Here is a 17197-nt window from a genome sequence, read left to right as displayed (position 1 = left end):
TGGTTTTAAATCTGTTGAGGTCTGTTCAGACTGAAAGTAACAAAAGGTAACGTTTATGTCCACTAAAAGTTCTGTTGTTGCCGCTGACAGACTCAGATTATTATTCTAAGTGTCTGACAACATTACCCACAGAGATGGAGTTTTTTGTTAAAAAATGTGTGTGTGTGTGTGTGTGTGTGTGTGTGTTTAATAATCATAACATTTCTGTTTTAATTAAATTAATTAATAAAAATGCTTTAAATTAATCTATATTTTGTCATTTCTCCTTATACGTCCACATTATTTTAATTATATAAATGCTGTACACAATATTTAATACTCAAGTAAAGTACAATCACCTTGAGTTAATTACAGTACTTGAGTAAATGTACTCAGTTACTCAGTTGACTAACATGAACTCTGGAAAGCAGGAACTGAATGTGTGGAACGTTTTGGACAAGGCTAATGATCTCAACATTTTTTACAAACGTTCTGACCTGGATTATGAAAGTAATGTATGGAGCTAAAAGAGTCTCAATAAAGATAAATGCACACACTACATTCACATATGCACACACAGGATTCATACATGCACACATGTTTCATAAATACACACACAGGATACACAAATGCGCACAAAATTCACAAATACACACAAAATTTAAAAAGCACAGAAGATTCACAAATGCATACAAAATTCATAAATGCACACAAAATTCATAAATGCACACACAATTCAGAAATGCAAACAACATTTACAAATGCACACAAGATTCAGAAATGCACAGGACAAGATTCAGAAATGTTTTTCTGATGCACACACAAATATATCTTGATTTACAAACTGCTTGCGGTCTGTGAACTTCACTGCATTTGTGTGTGAATTTTGAGACTGCCCTGACTTGGCTCGACACACAAATGCCTTTTTTTAAACAGGGAATGATCTACAACCAATCAGATATCTACCTTGTTTTAGCCAATCACAAGAACGCACTCCACGTGGGGGATTGTTTACTTATAAGCCAATCACATGAACGCGTTCACACAGCGCTATATGAATGTGGGTGGAGTCATCCATTCTTGTAGTAATTCACGTTACGTAATGTTTTGCTCAACTTTAGGAGCTCCACACAGTCTGTCGAGAAAGCGGCAAACTCCATACCCAGTGAAAGTCACCGTCTCTCGGTTATTGGACGACCGGGTCTCCGCGGAGCTCCGGAGCTGGCTGGCTGCCAGCTGCCAGCATAACTTTCGTATATTTACAGTTTGAATTTCGTCATGCCACTTAGAACATAAACCCCAAGGTCTTATAAAGCTAACAATGGTGTCCGATTTCAATTTAATGCATTTTTGTGAACATTAGGGGTCTCCTTAGGAGGAGCTGCTAGCTAGGCTAGCTATGTGTCTCATTTAATCCTATGGGAAAGATCGTTGCTACACTTTTGGCATAATTTTCGTATATTTACAGTTTGAATTTCGTCATGCCACGTATATAACATCTACCCCAAGGTCTTATAAAGCTAACTATGGTGTCCGATTTCAATGTAATGCTTTTTTTTTTAACATTAGGGGTTTCGTTTCAGAGGTCTAAGAGGAGGCTAGCTAGCTCTCATTGATAGAGCTCCATCCAGCCGCAGGCTCTATCAATGATCTTTCCATGATCGTTTGTTAAAATAACTCAACACACATATCCATTATAAGATTAACTGGAACCTGTGGTAAGAGATTGAGGGCGTAACAAGCCTGCTGACCGCTGGACCGCTGCAGGCCCTGGAGCTCTGTCAGGGCAGCTGTGTTTGGTAGTCCATTAACCCAAAAAACGGTGACTTTGCGCGGGTATGGAGTGCCGTGGGCTGCCAGCCGTGACGGAGCTCCATCTACCTCCCAGCAGGCCGGGCGGCGAGGCAGCAACACAGGCAGCACTGGCCGCTGAACTCCCGACACAAAGTCGGACAAAATTTGCAATTAGCCATCAATTTTCGTAAAACGGCCCATATTTGACCTCTACATAGTTGATTTCTCGCCTAAAACGTTGTCAGAAGTGAATTTAATGATGAATAAGATGGTGAAAATTGTTAAAAATGTCCCATTGTTGGTTGTTGCTCCGTCTGCAAGTTCCGAGTTGGTAGTGGGCATGACTTATAAGTTCGACCAATGACTCCTACACCACATTCATATTGCGCTGTGTGAACGCGTTCATGTGATTGGCTTATAAGTAAACAATCCCCCACGTGGGGTGCGTTCTTGTGATTGGCTCAAACAAAGGAGATATCTGATTGGTTGCAGAACATTCCCTGTTTACAGTTTTTTTCAATTGTTTACACGCAATTTTGAAAACCGGGTTCATTTTTTCAAAATATAATCACAATTATCCAAACACCGAACTCAATTTGCATAATTCCTAGATTGTTTGCAAAATGACACACTTCAGTCAAAACATATACACATATTTGTGAAAATGCTTTTAGTTTTCATTTAACCAACACAGTCCTCAATGATCAGACACTACTGCAGCCAGTTTCACACTGCTGTGATAAATTAAAAACACATTTGTAAAAAAACTAATTTTAGGAAATAGCATGTGCTAGATTTTTGGCCAGACATTGTTATGTAAGGGATAATTTAGATGACAAAAATAAATAGTGACAAACCCACAACATTCTTCATGATTAGTTTGAGATCTAGGGAGAATGTACACAAATAGGCCTACTATAAACTTACCAAGCACTGCACAACACTGATGCTGCAGACTGAATATTTCAAGTATTTATTTCAATACTTACAGTATTTCTTACCATAATCAGTTACAGTAATCAACCAACACTGAAATCAATGAAACAAATAAAATCTGTAGACAAATAAAAATTACTGCATGAAGTACATACACTTTGACTCTGAATAAAAACTACTGTAAAAGCAACAAGAATACTGTAACTATTCATTAGTGTGGTCATTGGCAATCTGGGGCTTTGTAATGACAAGGAAGTAACCTCACAATCCTGATCTGTGTCTAAGGTGTGAAAATGTGTGTAGAGTTTCACAAATCACTGTGTGTAATGTTGTGCAAATCTGTGGAGGTGTTTTGCTCATTTGAGTAGAATTTTGCAAATTTTGTGGACATTTTTATTTTAGTGTGTAAACAATCGTAAAAAACTGTAAGGCTTTTGTGTGTCGAGCCAAGTCAGGGGAGTCTCAAAATTCACACATAAATGCAGTGAAGTTCACAGACCGCAAGCAGTTTGTAAATCAAGATATATTTCTGTGTGCATCAGAAAAACATTTCTGAATTTTGTGTGCATTTCTGAATTTTGTATGCATTTGTGAATCTTCTGTGCTTTTTAAATTTTGTGTGTATGATATTCACTGTTTGTATTTTCTGTGACTGAATGTGGTTTTAAATCTGTTGAGGTCTGTTCTACGGTGGCCCTGAAGTGCAAATCACGACAGCAAATAGGAAAACACGACGGCAAATAGGAAAACACGACAGCAAATAGAAAAACACGACAGCAAATAGAAAAACACGACGGCAAATAGGAAAACACGACAGCAAATAGGAAAACACGACGGCAAATAGAAAAACACGACGGCAAATAGAAAAACACGACGGCAAATAGAAAAACACGACAGCAAATAGAAAAACACGACGGCAAATAGGAAAACACGACGGCAAATAGAAAAACACGACAGCAAATAGAAAAACACGACGGCAAATAGGAAAACACGACGGCAAATAGAAAAACACGACGGCAAATAGGAAAACACGGCGGCAAATAGGAAATCATGACGGCAAATATGAAAACACGACGGCAAATAGGAAAACACGACGGCAAATAGGAAAACACGACGGCAAATAGGAAAACACGACGGCAAATATAAAAACACGACGGCAAATAGGAAAACACGACAGCAAATAGAAAAACACGACTGCAAATAGAAAAACACGACAGCAAATAGGAAAACACGACGGCAAATAGGAAAACACGACAGCAAATAGGAAAACACGACGGCAAATATGAAAACACGACAGCAAATAGGAAAACACGACAGCAAATAGGAAAACACGACAGCAAATAGGAAAACACGACAGCAAATATGAAAACACTTCAACAAATCACAAAACACAACGGCATTAACTTCTACCGGAAAAGGGCCTATCTAGCAGTGGACGGACCCTCCTGTCTTTCGCGCTCCCAAATCACCCACAATCCTATGCGCGCGGCTTTGCCGGCTCGTTAAAAAAACAACAACAATGGCGGACCTAAGTGGGAGTTGGAGCGGCATCGCTGATGGCACAATTAACATTTAAATGTAAGTATATTTAGTGTTTGCCGTACATTTGTTATCACCGTTAATGTGTTACATCAATGTCAAGTGTTACGCATTAATGCTGGTACAAATTGCTATTATAATTAGGTAGATACACCCCGAGCTAACGTTAAGCTAACTGAACCTATCATTTAACATTAGGCTGTTAGCTAGCTAGCTGTGTTGCTGTCTTTTATGCCATTTGTGTTCGTAAAGTTTAATGTCCGGTGGCATTTTCATCTCTTTTTGTAAGCCGTTACTGTATATGCGTAATGTTAGCAGAGATTTAGAAATTGGTTTGTTTATTAGTTGTAGCTGCAGGATTGGAGGTAAAGCTGCACCTTGTTATCTTCACTAGCAACGTTAAATGAAAGCTAAAATGTATGAGTTGATAAAAAGGGCTGGAAAAATAATTGGCCAAATGCCACCTACTCATCTTGAGGAGGTGATGTTGTCTGTATTTGTGTGTGTATGTGTGTGTGTGTGTGTGTGTGTGTGTGTGTGTGTGGTAAATCCTCCTGCTTGTGAAACGTGTTTACTGTCATATTATTGTTTGATTATTAAGTCGGCCGGTTCACCACAGCTCATCATCAATCTTAAGAACTCTGCAGATAAACACAACGCGGTCAGAAGTATGTGAACACCAGGAACTTACAGAAAGGTGACTAAGTACATTAACTCCAGCACATGTTGGACACTTTACTGGACTATTTCCATTTTAAGTGAAGAAGCAAGCAAGAAAACTAAAAAAACATCTAAAAACGTGTGAAAACCTCAGAAAAAATGTCGAAATATGGCCACTGACAGACTCAGATTATTATTCTAAGTGTCTGACAACATCATGAAAGGATCCCTACAGCGATAGACCTTTCTGTTAAAGAGTAAGATCCTTTTAGTTTAACGTGAAACAGCCCCGAAATCACCATCACCAAACCCACCAGACTCCATGTAAATAATCAGTGCTTTTATCATCTTAAAACACACTTCATTTAAAGTGGACAGAAACACAATAAAACTATCAAAAGTCGTCTTGGTTCATCTTTCCACTGTTCCAACAATCACCACTCTGGTTTGGTTGAAATAAACCCTTAATTCACCCATTTATATGTGGAAATATGCTGGCTCTATACACGCTAAAAGTAGTGATTATTTACATGGAGTCTGGTGGTCAAGTCGTTTTTAGACTTTTTAATGAGGAGAAAGTTATATATTTCATCTTTAAATACTCTTTGCTAATCAGACTTTGAGCACACACACACACACACACACACACACACACACACACACACACACACACACACACACATTGCTGATTTGGTTGATGGGCGTCTGTCAGTAGGAGGGAGGCTGGAACAAATTGTATTTTGGTGGCCCTGCGGTTCATGATGTAGATGGTGGTCTACGGTTTTATTAGTACAGTTAGTCCTACGTCAAGACCACCAGCAGCATGCTACTACTAATGATAGCCTCTGAGTCTGAAGGGTAACGTTGTTGACGCTGTCATCACAAGGGGCTGGAGGCAGCTGGTCTGTGTGTGTTAAGTAATAATAATAATATGTAATATGGATTTATCTACCTGGGTGGTGCGTCCAAGTAGAACCTATGTATAGGAAACACTGCTTTAATATTTTGATCTGATATCACATTTGGTCTTGGGAGTGGCATGGTGTCTCTATAGCAACCCCTAATGAGTTTTAGACTTTGACCGCATTTGTGACATCCTATAATATACTCACAAACTCAAATCAAAACAATGAAAACCTGTGAGCAATACCAGACTAGAGGGATTTGGTTAATTTGTGTTTAGCGCCCTGTAATGATTGGAAGGCCTTAATTTGGACACATTTGGTTTGATAATCACAAAATTTGGTACACACATTTCTCCAATGTACTTTCATTAGCTCCACCCAACTGGAAGTTGGCCATTTTTAATTGTATGCTCTCCAGTTATTGTTGTTTTGTAGTTTAACATCATATTATCTTCCTTTGTGGATTTTCATTTAATAATCTTTGTCTGACATTTCATATTCTCTGTTTGTATTTTCTGTGACTGAATGTGGTTTTAAATCTGTTGAGGTCTGTTCAGACTGAAAGTAAAGACACTGATGATGTAATACACAGTCAGAAAATAGAAAGCAAACAGCTGATTTATTTATCTGACTTGTAGAATAACGTCAATGATTCAATAGTTTTAAATGTTTTGGAATGTGGAACAATTAAATGCTAATAAATGAAATAAAACAAGGCCACATGCTGATTATTAGTGACTTGATTTGATGGATTTATTCTTCCTGTTGTGTCTGTGTTTAAAAAAAGCGATTGAACGCCAGAAAAAAAACAATGCGGTTGTATCTGATGAGATCTATCAGCTTCATAAAGAGGTTCACAGCCTGAGAAAAGTCATTGACGGTGAACATAGGAACTTTGTCATCGACGCAAAAGATAAGGAATTCACGGAGCTCTGTGACACCTTGTACACAACCATTGGGCTTATGTGCAATCAAAATGCTGTCCTCAAAGCAGAAAATAATGATCTTAAAGAAAAGAATAAGCGCCTTAGGGAAATTATTGAGAATAAAAGTGAGACAGAAAACAAGGATCTGAATGATCACAGAACACAGAACACAGAAAACGATCTCCCGATCAATCGCCTAGAAAATGAGAACAGTAGCGAAAGGCAGAAAGATCTTCCCTCGCAGCTAGGCGAAATCCTCCCGAAAAAGCGTTCGGTTTTTAAAAGACTTAAGGGTTTCATCTCCCATGGGTTCAAGTCAAAAAGCAAAGGCGAGCCCAACAGAATAGGTGTCAAAACCAGCATGGCAACAGGTTGTTCTGACATGGACGGAGCCATTATGGACCTCCAAGAAAATAACCTGCTCCCAATAAATAAAAACTCGCTCCAAGAAAATGACATGAATTTAAAAATCAAAGTCTTCGAGGAGAACACTAGTAAAAGGGAGACAGAGCTTCCAACACAGGCAGAGGTCTGCGTTGGACAAATCCTCAAAAATAACCGTTTGGTTTTGAATAAAATGAGGGGTTTCTGCACACATGGATTCAAAAACATACTTAATTACACCCAAGAGTCCCACAGTAAAGTCATCAAGCAGGAGAAGTCAGAAAATGAGTTTTTTTTTGCCAGTGAGGATGAACCACAGCCAGGTTGTTCACACATGAATATCGATGGATGGGCAACCGAAAGGACCTACAAGACCTCTGAAGCCTGTCACAGTAAAGTCATCAAACAGGAGAAGTCAGAGGACGCGTTTTCAACTACCGGTGACGATGAAATCCAGCCAGACAGCTCTCGTACGAGTGATAAATCAACCGGTAAAGTCGTCACCGATAGATTAGAAAATGACTCCGAAATCAAAGGCGATTCCGACACGAAAGACATCGAGAACAAGCAGGGGGAGTCAGATGATCAGTCGTCAAATAGCAGTGCGATTGAACCACGGTCAGGTTGTTCCGACATGGACGTAGCCAAGAAGGAACCCCAAGAAAATAACGTAAATTTAAAAATCAAAGTCTTCGAGGAGAAAACTAGAAAAAGAGTGAAAGACCATGCAACACAGGAAATGGTCTGCCCTAGACAAATCCAACAAAAGAAATGTATGAAGAAAGGGAAGAGTCTCTACATATATGTACTCAGAAAGAATTTCAAAAGGGACCCTAGGGTGATAGAGTTCCGCACTAAAAACATTAATACGAAGCAGAGGGAGTCGGATAAATTAAACTCCCACGGATCGAAAAATGTCTCCAAAAGCAAACGGGAGTCTCACAGTAAAGTCATTGAACCACGGTCAGGTTGTTCCGACAAGGACGTAGCCAAGAAGGAACCCCAAGAAAATGACGTACATTTAAAAATCAAAGTCTTCAAGGAGAACACTAGAGAAAGAGTGAAATACCATCCAACACAGGCAACGGTCTGCCCTAGACAAATCCTACGATATAATACAAAGCAGAGGGAGTCGACTGAATTAAACGGATCGAAAAATGTCTCCAAAAGCAAAAGGGAGTCTCACAGTAAAGTCATGCAACAGGAGGCAGATGATGACTCAGAAATCAAAGGCGATTCCAAAAGGAAAGACATTGAAAGCAAGCAGGGTGAGTCCTATACCGTGGACGATGAAGCCCAACCTGATATGAATGATGAGCCACAAAATCACTCTGAAAACAAACGCCAGTCTCACAACATTGATCTCGGTTGGGAGTGGTGGGAGTCGAATTATTTATTATTTGTGCTTATCATTTCTTGCAGGATTATAATAAGTGCTGCCGCTCTTCTTTCTCTCGACACCATCACTACCCTCCTCACCTGGCCTTCATCCTCACTTAGCCTTCATCCTCACTTAGCCTTCATCCTCACCTGTACTGCTTTCTTTCTAAATTTCTATTTTTTTTAATTTTTTTTTTTAACAAGTATTTTTATTGTTTTAGAGAAGATATAATGCACACAATTCAATGCAATATTACAATGTCAATTATAACAAGACATCTTTCCGTTAACCCCATCCCACCCACAACAAAGCCCTTTTGCTGAGGAAAAGAGGATAAGGAAAAACAAATAAAAACAAAAGGAAAATAAAAGCATGAATATGAAAGTAATAATAATAGTAATAATAATAATAATAATAATAATAATAGTAATAACAGCAATAATAACAAAAAATAAATAAATAAATAAACACTATCACTCATGGTAACAAATAGTGTAATCATTATGCAATTATACAATTCTTAGCAGTTACTAAGAGGGAAGTGCAGTAAGTCCTTCAAAGTAAGCTAGTAAAGGGCCCCAATTCTTGTAAAATGTATTGGTTGATCCTTTAAGAAAGTACTTGATTTTTTCTATTTTTAAAAACATCATAACATCAGAAAGCCAAGTAGCAGCTTTTGGCAGTATAGGTGATTTCCAGTCCATAAGTATTCTCCGCCGTGCTAATAAGGTTGCAAAAGCAACAACACCCTCCATACTACTGGACATTACAAAATCACCCTCATGTACCCCAAACACGGCCATTGTAGGACTAGGGTGTAGAGCTAAATCAAAGGCTTCGTTTAAGACTTTAAATATTGATGCCCAGAACTCTCTTAGCATGGAACATGACCAGAACATGTGAAGTAAATCTGCCCTGTCCATTCTGCATCTATCACAGATGACATCTGTGTCAGAGTATATTTTGGCCAGCTTAACCTTACTGTAGTGCATACGGTGAAGAACTTTAAACTGAATCAAGTTCAAACGTGCACAAGAAGAGGTCCCATTCACCCAGCTTAGAGCTCTGTCCCAAACAGCATCTGATATATTTGTCCCTAACTCGTCTTCCCATTTTGTTCTGATAGGATCCATGGATATATTGTAGAGTGACATAATAGAATTGTATAGGTTAGAAATTTGGCCTCTTGAGGTTAGAGGGGTCTGCAGTATATCCTCTAGGGCAGAGTGCACAGGTAATTGAGGAAATGATGAGATGTGAGTTTGAATGAAATGACGAACCTGAAGATATCTGAAAAAAACTGGACTTATTAATGTTAAATTTACTGACCAAGTCAGTAAAAGTGAGAAAGACGTTATTTATAAAAAACTCTTCACACGTAGAAAGGCCCATACTGTCCCACCGTTTAAAAGTATCGTCCATTTTAGCAGCAGGAAAAAGATGATTATTACAGACAGGACTGAGTATGGAGAGGTCAGAGAAATGGAACGTTTGCCTAAATTGTATCCAAATCCGAAGTGTTGAACTTACCACTGGGCTGGAGGAGAAGTGTGATGGGGAGAGGGGAAGTTTCGATGTAATCAGTGCAGCAAGTGACGCCAGTTTACAAAATCTGGCCTCTGCACTACACCAGTCTGCTTCAGGAGATTGAAACCAGTAGACAATTTTTTGTAAATTTGCAGCCCAGTAATAAATCATTAAATTTGGGAGGGCAAGCCCACCCCTCTGCCTTGGTCTTTCAAGAAATTTTTTACGCAGCCTTGAAGTTTTACCTCCCCATAAAAAATGTGAAAGTAACTTATCTACAGCTCGGAAAAAAGATTTTGGAAGGAAAACTGGAAGACTTTGAAATAAGTATAAAAATCGAGGCAGCACATTCATTTTAACGCAGTTAACTCTTCCGGCTAAAGATAAATAAATGGCGCTCCATCGCTGGAGGTCAAATTTTAGTTTCTCAAGTATTGGAGTGAAGTTCGCATCAAACAGACCAGAAAAAGAGGGGGTGACATGAATTCCCAAATACTTAAACCCTGACTGTGATATACGAAAGGGTAAGTCCGTATCTCGTATTTGGCGCGCTTTCTCATTAATAGGGAAACATGTGCTTTTTGAATAATTAATTTTATACCCTGAAAAGCTTTCTCCGCGTCAAGGGACACCACCACTTCTGGTGCAACCCCAGACGCTGGAGAATACACTACATTCAAGAGTCTGCGGATGTTGATGAATGAATGACGCCCTCTCATAAAACCTGTCTGATCAACTGAAATTATATCAGATATGACAGAGCTTATTCTGGTGGCCAAAACTTTTGAGATGCTCTTAACATCTGCATTCAACAAAGATATTGGCCTGTAAGAGCTGCAGTCCTTCGCATCTTTGCCTGGTTTCAGTAAAACTGTGATAAGAGCCTCTGTGAGGCTCCGTGGGAGGGAAGACTGTTCAAGGGAATGATTAAACATGTCAAGAAGTAGAGGTGTCAGCTGTGAAGAAAACTTTTTGAAAAACTCAATTGGATAGCCATCCGGCCCTGGGGCCTTTCCGCTCTGCATATCTCTAATTGAGTTCTCTACTTCCTGTTTATCTAGAGGTCTTTCCAGGCTTTCACTTTGGTCTTGTGCAATTGATGGAATATCCAAGTGTTCTAAAAATTCTGTCATATGAGAGGTATCATGAGGAAATTCCGATGAGTATAAGTCTGAGTAATATTTTTTGAAAGTGCAGTTGATTTCCTGGGGGTCTATTGTCTCTTCCTGAGGTCCTTTCCTAATAATAGGTATAAGTCTGGATGCAGATTTACCCTTCAGCTGATGGGCAAGAAGACGCCCTGCCTTCTCCCCATGTTCATAGAAAAATGCGCGTGACCGCAAAAGATTTCGTTCAGTCTTTTCTGTAGACAATAAATCATATTGCGCTTTAAGGTTCAATTTTTCTTTGTATAGCTCGGGTGTTGGGGTCCTTGAGTACTGATGATCAATTTTCAAGATGGAGTCAATTAGTCTTTCCTGTGTTTGCCTTCTTTCCTTATTGCGTGATGCTGAAAATGATATTATTTGTCCCCTTAGTACAACTTTTAATGTTTCCCACAATATGGATGGTGATATAGAGTCCGTCTGATTAAATAAAAGGAAATCATCTATTGCTTTTGATACGTACTGACAAAAGTTTGTGTCTGAAAGTAATGCCGTGTTCAGCCTCCAAGAAGACCTTGCGGGATTATTAAGTGCAACGTTAATGTCAAGGATGAGGGGTGCGTGATCAGACTCTACAATAGCTGAGTACTCTACAGATTTTATGGAGGGGAGAAGATTTTTGTCAATGAAAAAGTAATGTATTCTAGAGTAGGACTGGTGTACATGTGAAAAGCAAGAAAATTCTCTTTTATTTGGGTATAGAAATCTCCATGGGTCTATACAACCTATATGAGACATGAGGCCAGAGAGCGTTCTGGACATCTTTGATGTGAGTGTAGTTTTGGGATTTGAACGGTCCAAAGCTGTATCAATCACACAGTTCATATCACCCCCAAATATTAAATGATGCGTGTTTAAATCAGGCAATAAGGTCATTATCTTCTTGAAAAAGTCGGCATCATCCCAGTTGAGGGCGACTCGAATAGTGTAGTGAGCTAAACAGTCACCATTTAACAACAACACCTAGGCTAATTGAACCTGGCATAAGGCCACATACGACATACCATATAAATGTGAACTTATAACTCTGCAACAAGGGCCTGCGTGTATAAAAAAGGAAAATGTTGGTTAAAGCCCCAGACCATCACATTACCTCCACCATGCTTGACAGATGGTGTCAGGCACTCCTCCAGCATCTTTTCACTTATTCTGCATCTCACAAATGTTCTTCTGTGTGATCCAAACACGTCAAACTTAGATTCGTCTGTCCATAACACTTTTTTCCAATCTTCCTCTGTCCAATGTCTGTGTACTTTTGCTCATCTTAATCTTTTCCTTTTATTGGCCAGTCTCAGATATGGCTTTTGATTTGCCACTCTGCCTAGAAGGCCAGCATCCCAGAGTCGCCTCTTCACTGTGGACGTTGAGACTGGCGTTTTGCGGGTACCATTTAATGAAGCTGCCAGTTGAGGACCTGTGAGGCGTCTAGTTCTCAAACTAGAGACTCTAATGTACTTGTCCTCTTGCTTTGTTGTGCACTGGGGCCTCCCACTTCTCTTTCTATTCTGGTTAGAGCCTGTTTGTGCTGTTCTCTGAAGGGAGTAGTACACACCGTTGTAGGACATCTTCAGTTTCTTGGCAATTTCTCGCATGGAATACCCTTCATTTCTCTGAAGAAGAATAGACTGTCGAGTTTCAGAAGAAAGTTGTTTTTTTCTGGCCATTTTGAGAGTATAATCAAACCCACAAATGATGATGCTCCAGATACTCAACTAGCTCAAAGGAAGGCCAGTTTTATACCTTCTCTAATCAGTCATTTACCACATTAACAATGTCTAGACTGTATTTCTCATTAGTTTAATGTTATCTTCATTTAAAAAAACTGTGATTTTCTTTCAAAAATAAATAAATAAACAAATATCCCCTAAAATTTGGATATGATTACTTTTGAAAACTACGTGTTGTAGTACAACCAGCAGGCGGGCTTGTATGTGTGGAGTAGTTTTGGAGACATTACTCTGTAATTATGACAGATATTACATTTGTTTAGCAAAAAATATTCCCCAAAATTATGCATATGCCTATTTTTAAAAAGTAATTGATGTAGTACAACCAGCAGAAGACTAATTATGTGTGAGGTAAATTTAGAGACACTTTTCTTTTTAATTATTAAAATATTAAATGTTTTTGGCATAAAATATTCCCCCAAATTATGATTATGCTTTTTTTGAGTATCTGATATAGTGTAACTAGCAGGACACAAGTTATAATTGAGGCAAGTTTGGACACACTACCTTATTTAATCATTAAATGAATAAATATTCTTGTTGTATCTCTTTTCGGTGTTGTAGAGACGGTCCCTAAGGTGTTGTAGTTTGTAGACGGTCCCTAAGCACTCGTCTTACTGCCGTCTCACCGCCGGCTGCTCGTAGAGACCAATGTTATTTCTCCAGGTTGGAGGATGGCTCATTTTGATGAAAATTAGTTTTTTTAGCTCGTTGTTAACCTTACTATGGTAGAAAAGATGCGTCATTTGTTATTTAATAACGTTTTGCTCAGAAGTTATTCATCCCGGAAGTTTGAATCTGTGAATGTCTTTCTAACTTTACCTTGTTTTTTTTAAGTGTTTTAATCTGTGTTTTTGGGATCCTAAACATCTTGTTCTGTACTAAACATGTCCTGTTTCACTCATAAAGATCTCATCTGAGCAGATTTCTGTCATTCAAACAACTCTGAGTTGTAGTTTAAAACTTTACAGCCAATTTAATAAAATTACAGGTTTTATTGGGGCTGGAGTCCATAAATACAGTTAATGGATACAGGCACAGAGAACTGAAGGCTCTGTTAGCAACGATTAGCTCCGTTAGCGGTTAGCTCTAGTTAGCTCTGGTTAGCTCCGTTATAAAGATATGGAGCGGAGGAGACTGCCACAAACACGTTCGGAAAGCTTTCACAGCGGTGTGGTCGCGGTGTTTCTACGGTGTTATTAGTACAGTAAATCCCACGGCAAGACCACCAGCAGCATGCTTACGGTACTACTAACGATAGCCTCTGAGGCTGATGTGCAGCGTTGATGCTGTCATGCACGCACAGCTTCATGAGGTTCGGTGTGCACTGAAAAAATACACCGTTGATTGGAAAAAATTGTAATTCAGATTTTATTTACCTGGGCGGCTCACAATCTACCTGTAAAACCTATGTATGGGAAAAACTGGTGTGTAAACACGCAACGTTAAACAAAAGAAGTTACAGTAGAAGTCTCACTGCAGGTTAAAAGTCCTGGCTTAGAGGCACATTACCGCCACCATGTGGACTGGAGTCGTCACACTCTCATTAGTCCCTTTCTGACCAGAGGGATTTTTGCAGTTCCTAGAACATAACGTTCCTAGAACCCTTTTTTGGACTAACTGGACCAATTTGGGGATTATTAAGTTCCTCTGAACGCAGTTCCTGTAACTCTTTCAGCTCCTACTTCAGGGCAGGGTCTTTCTCTTTCCCACATAGGAACCCTTAGTGACCTAGCAACATCTGAAACACAAACAGTACATATTCTTCACTGTCTGTTGCAATTAGCCTACGTATGCTAACTCATAAGACAAACATCACGCATTCAACCAGCTAATTGTTAATGCTAGTTAAACTTACCCTTCATTTCGTTTGCCTGTTGCCTTCTATCTTCTTCCATCATATTAATTAGGATCATATTACACTGGAGCCTTTGTCTTCTGTGTTTCTCTGTTAAGTACTCCAGCCTAGTCTTTAAACGCCACCGTTTGAACTCCTGTTATGAGGATCCCAGCAAGGCATTCCGATGGCCTCCTCTATTCTGGTTTGTTGTTGTATGTGGCGATAAAGTCAAGTGACGACGTTATGCCATGCTTGTGTCACTCCCTTACCCCTCCTACCAGTTCCTATGGCCACTTGGCCAGTGTAGGAGGAGAGTAGTTAGTAGAACTGTTTAGAAGTGGACTGTTCCTATAACTACATTCCTGTAACTACTTGGTCGGAAAGAGGCTATTATGGACATTTTTCACCAGTCTCACTCGGCTGAGACAAGTGTGACACCTAGTGGTGAAATTCAGTATACCGGTTTGGTCCGTTATTTGCCTTAAATGTTGACCATTATTACCGTTATACCACAGTTTACCAAGTGATGTGAAAGAAGGTAAAATAGATGGATATATCTTTATTGTCATTATGCTCAGAGAACAATACAAATATAAATATTTGTATCTGTCCTTTTTAGATGTGTTTTATGTTTTTAAATGGACCTTAAGCCGAACAATAAAGCTGTCATCAAAATTTGTTTAGCAGCTCTTTAGCAGTGTGCATAATGTGAGAGCAACTTAAAAAAAAATAATTCTGGGCTTCAAAGAAGGTTGGTCACTAACTCTCTATTTTTGTCTGTTATAGAAACGGAGAGGAGGAGAGGGACCCAAACGTCACCACTGTCAGCACTGTGACAAATCCTTCACATCATCTGGATATTTAAAAACACATCAACGCATTCACACTGGAGAGAAGCCGTACTGGTGTGAACAATGTGGGAAAACTTTTTCTCAGAGTAGTAACCTTAAAACTCACCAACGCATTCACACTGAAGATAAACCTTACAACTGTGATCAATGTGGGGCAGCTTTCCGTCATCAGAGTAGCCTAAAAACACATCAACTCATTCACACTGGAGATACACCTTACAGCTGTGAACAATGTGGGAAAACTTTTTCTCAGAGTAGCTAAAAACACCAACGCATTCACACTGGAGATAACCTTACAGCTGTGATCAATGTGGGGCAGCTTTTCTCAGAGTACCTAAAAACACCAACGATTCACACTGAAGATAAACCTTACAACTGTGATCAATGTGGGGCAGCTTTCCGTCATCAGAGTAGCCTAAAAACACATCAACTCATTCACACTGGAGATACACCTTACAGCTGTGAACAATGTGGGAAAACTTTTTCTCAGAGTAGTAACCTTAAAACTCACCAACGCATTCACACTGAAGATAAACCTTACAACTGTGATCAATGTGGGGCAGCTTTCCGTCATCAGAGTAGCCTAAAAACACATCAACTCATTCACACTGAAGATAAACCTTACAACTGTGATCAATGTGGGGCAGCTTTCCGTCATCAGAGTAGCCTAAAAACACATCAACTCATTCACACTGGAGATACACCTTACAGCTGTGAACAATGTGGGAAAACTTTTTCTCAGAGTGGTAACCTTGAATCTCACCAGCGCATTCACACTGGAGAGAAGCCGTACTGGTGTGAACAATGTGGGAAAACTTTTTCTCAGAGTGGTAGCCTTAAATCTCATCAACGCATTCACACTGGAGAGAAGCCGTACTGGTGTGAACAATGTGGGAAAACTTTTTCTCAGAGTGGTAGCCTTAAATCTCATCAACGCATTCACACTGGAGAGAAGCCGTACTGGTGTGAACAATGTGGGAAAATGTTTTCTACGTGTGGCCAACTTAAATCTCACCGACGTGTTCACACTGGAGAGAAGCCGTACTGGTGTGAACAATGTGGGAAAACTTTTTCTCACAGTGGTAGCCTTAAATATCACCACCAGAGCATTCACACTGCCTCGTAGACGTAGTGAAGATGTTTGAGAGCCAAGCTGTTTCCTCCTGCCTCCTCCTCATGCCCTGATAGCTGTGTTGTTATATTCTGATCTTCTCTCCACATTGAAGGCTGACCAGCAGTAACTTTATCTTCTGAACAGCATGGATGTTATCCTGGCTACGACTACATATTACGCTCCCTCCCTTTGAAGGAATAGCTCTGTTAGTGGATCAGATGCTGTTTCTCCTGTCTCGTGTTTTAATGATTACTTACTGAGACTGTTTTATTACAGATTTGTTCCTGTTATTGTTTTAGTCTGACGCACACATAGTCTCTAGTTATTAGTGGTCCCTCCCTGGCACTGAAAGTGCAAGGAACCTGTTGTTTATGAAAGTTTTATTATTTTCCTGGCACGCTTTAGCATTTATTTCGCTGCTTGGGATGCTCGAAAACTCATGGCCTATTGCATCTTTTCCTCATATCA

At 39.5% G+C, this 17197-nt stretch overlaps 1 protein-coding gene across 1 annotated transcript in view; it reads left to right on the top strand.

Moving 5' to 3' along the window:
- Positions 1 to 16849, top strand: part of LOC116043471 (zinc finger protein 239-like) — a 45155-nt gene extending 28306 nt beyond the window's left edge. Inside the window, exons 4-5 of the mRNA XM_036007865.1 lie at positions 15551 to 15669; positions 16327 to 16849. Of these exons, the coding sequence (XP_035863758.1) occupies positions 15551 to 15669; positions 16327 to 16741 (534 nt within the window). The 3' untranslated portion in view covers positions 16742 to 16849. The remainder of the gene's footprint in view (positions 1 to 15550; positions 15670 to 16326) is intronic.
- The last annotated feature ends 348 nt before the right edge of the window (positions 16850 to 17197 follow it).

This window comes from Sander lucioperca, chromosome 12 (assembly GCF_008315115.2).
Source record: "Sander lucioperca isolate FBNREF2018 chromosome 12, SLUC_FBN_1.2, whole genome shotgun sequence".
In the NCBI taxonomy this organism is placed as follows: domain Eukaryota; kingdom Metazoa; phylum Chordata; class Actinopteri; order Perciformes; family Percidae; genus Sander; species Sander lucioperca.
The sequence above is the reverse complement of the archived record's forward strand: the minus strand, read 5'-3'. Positions and strand labels throughout refer to the sequence as shown.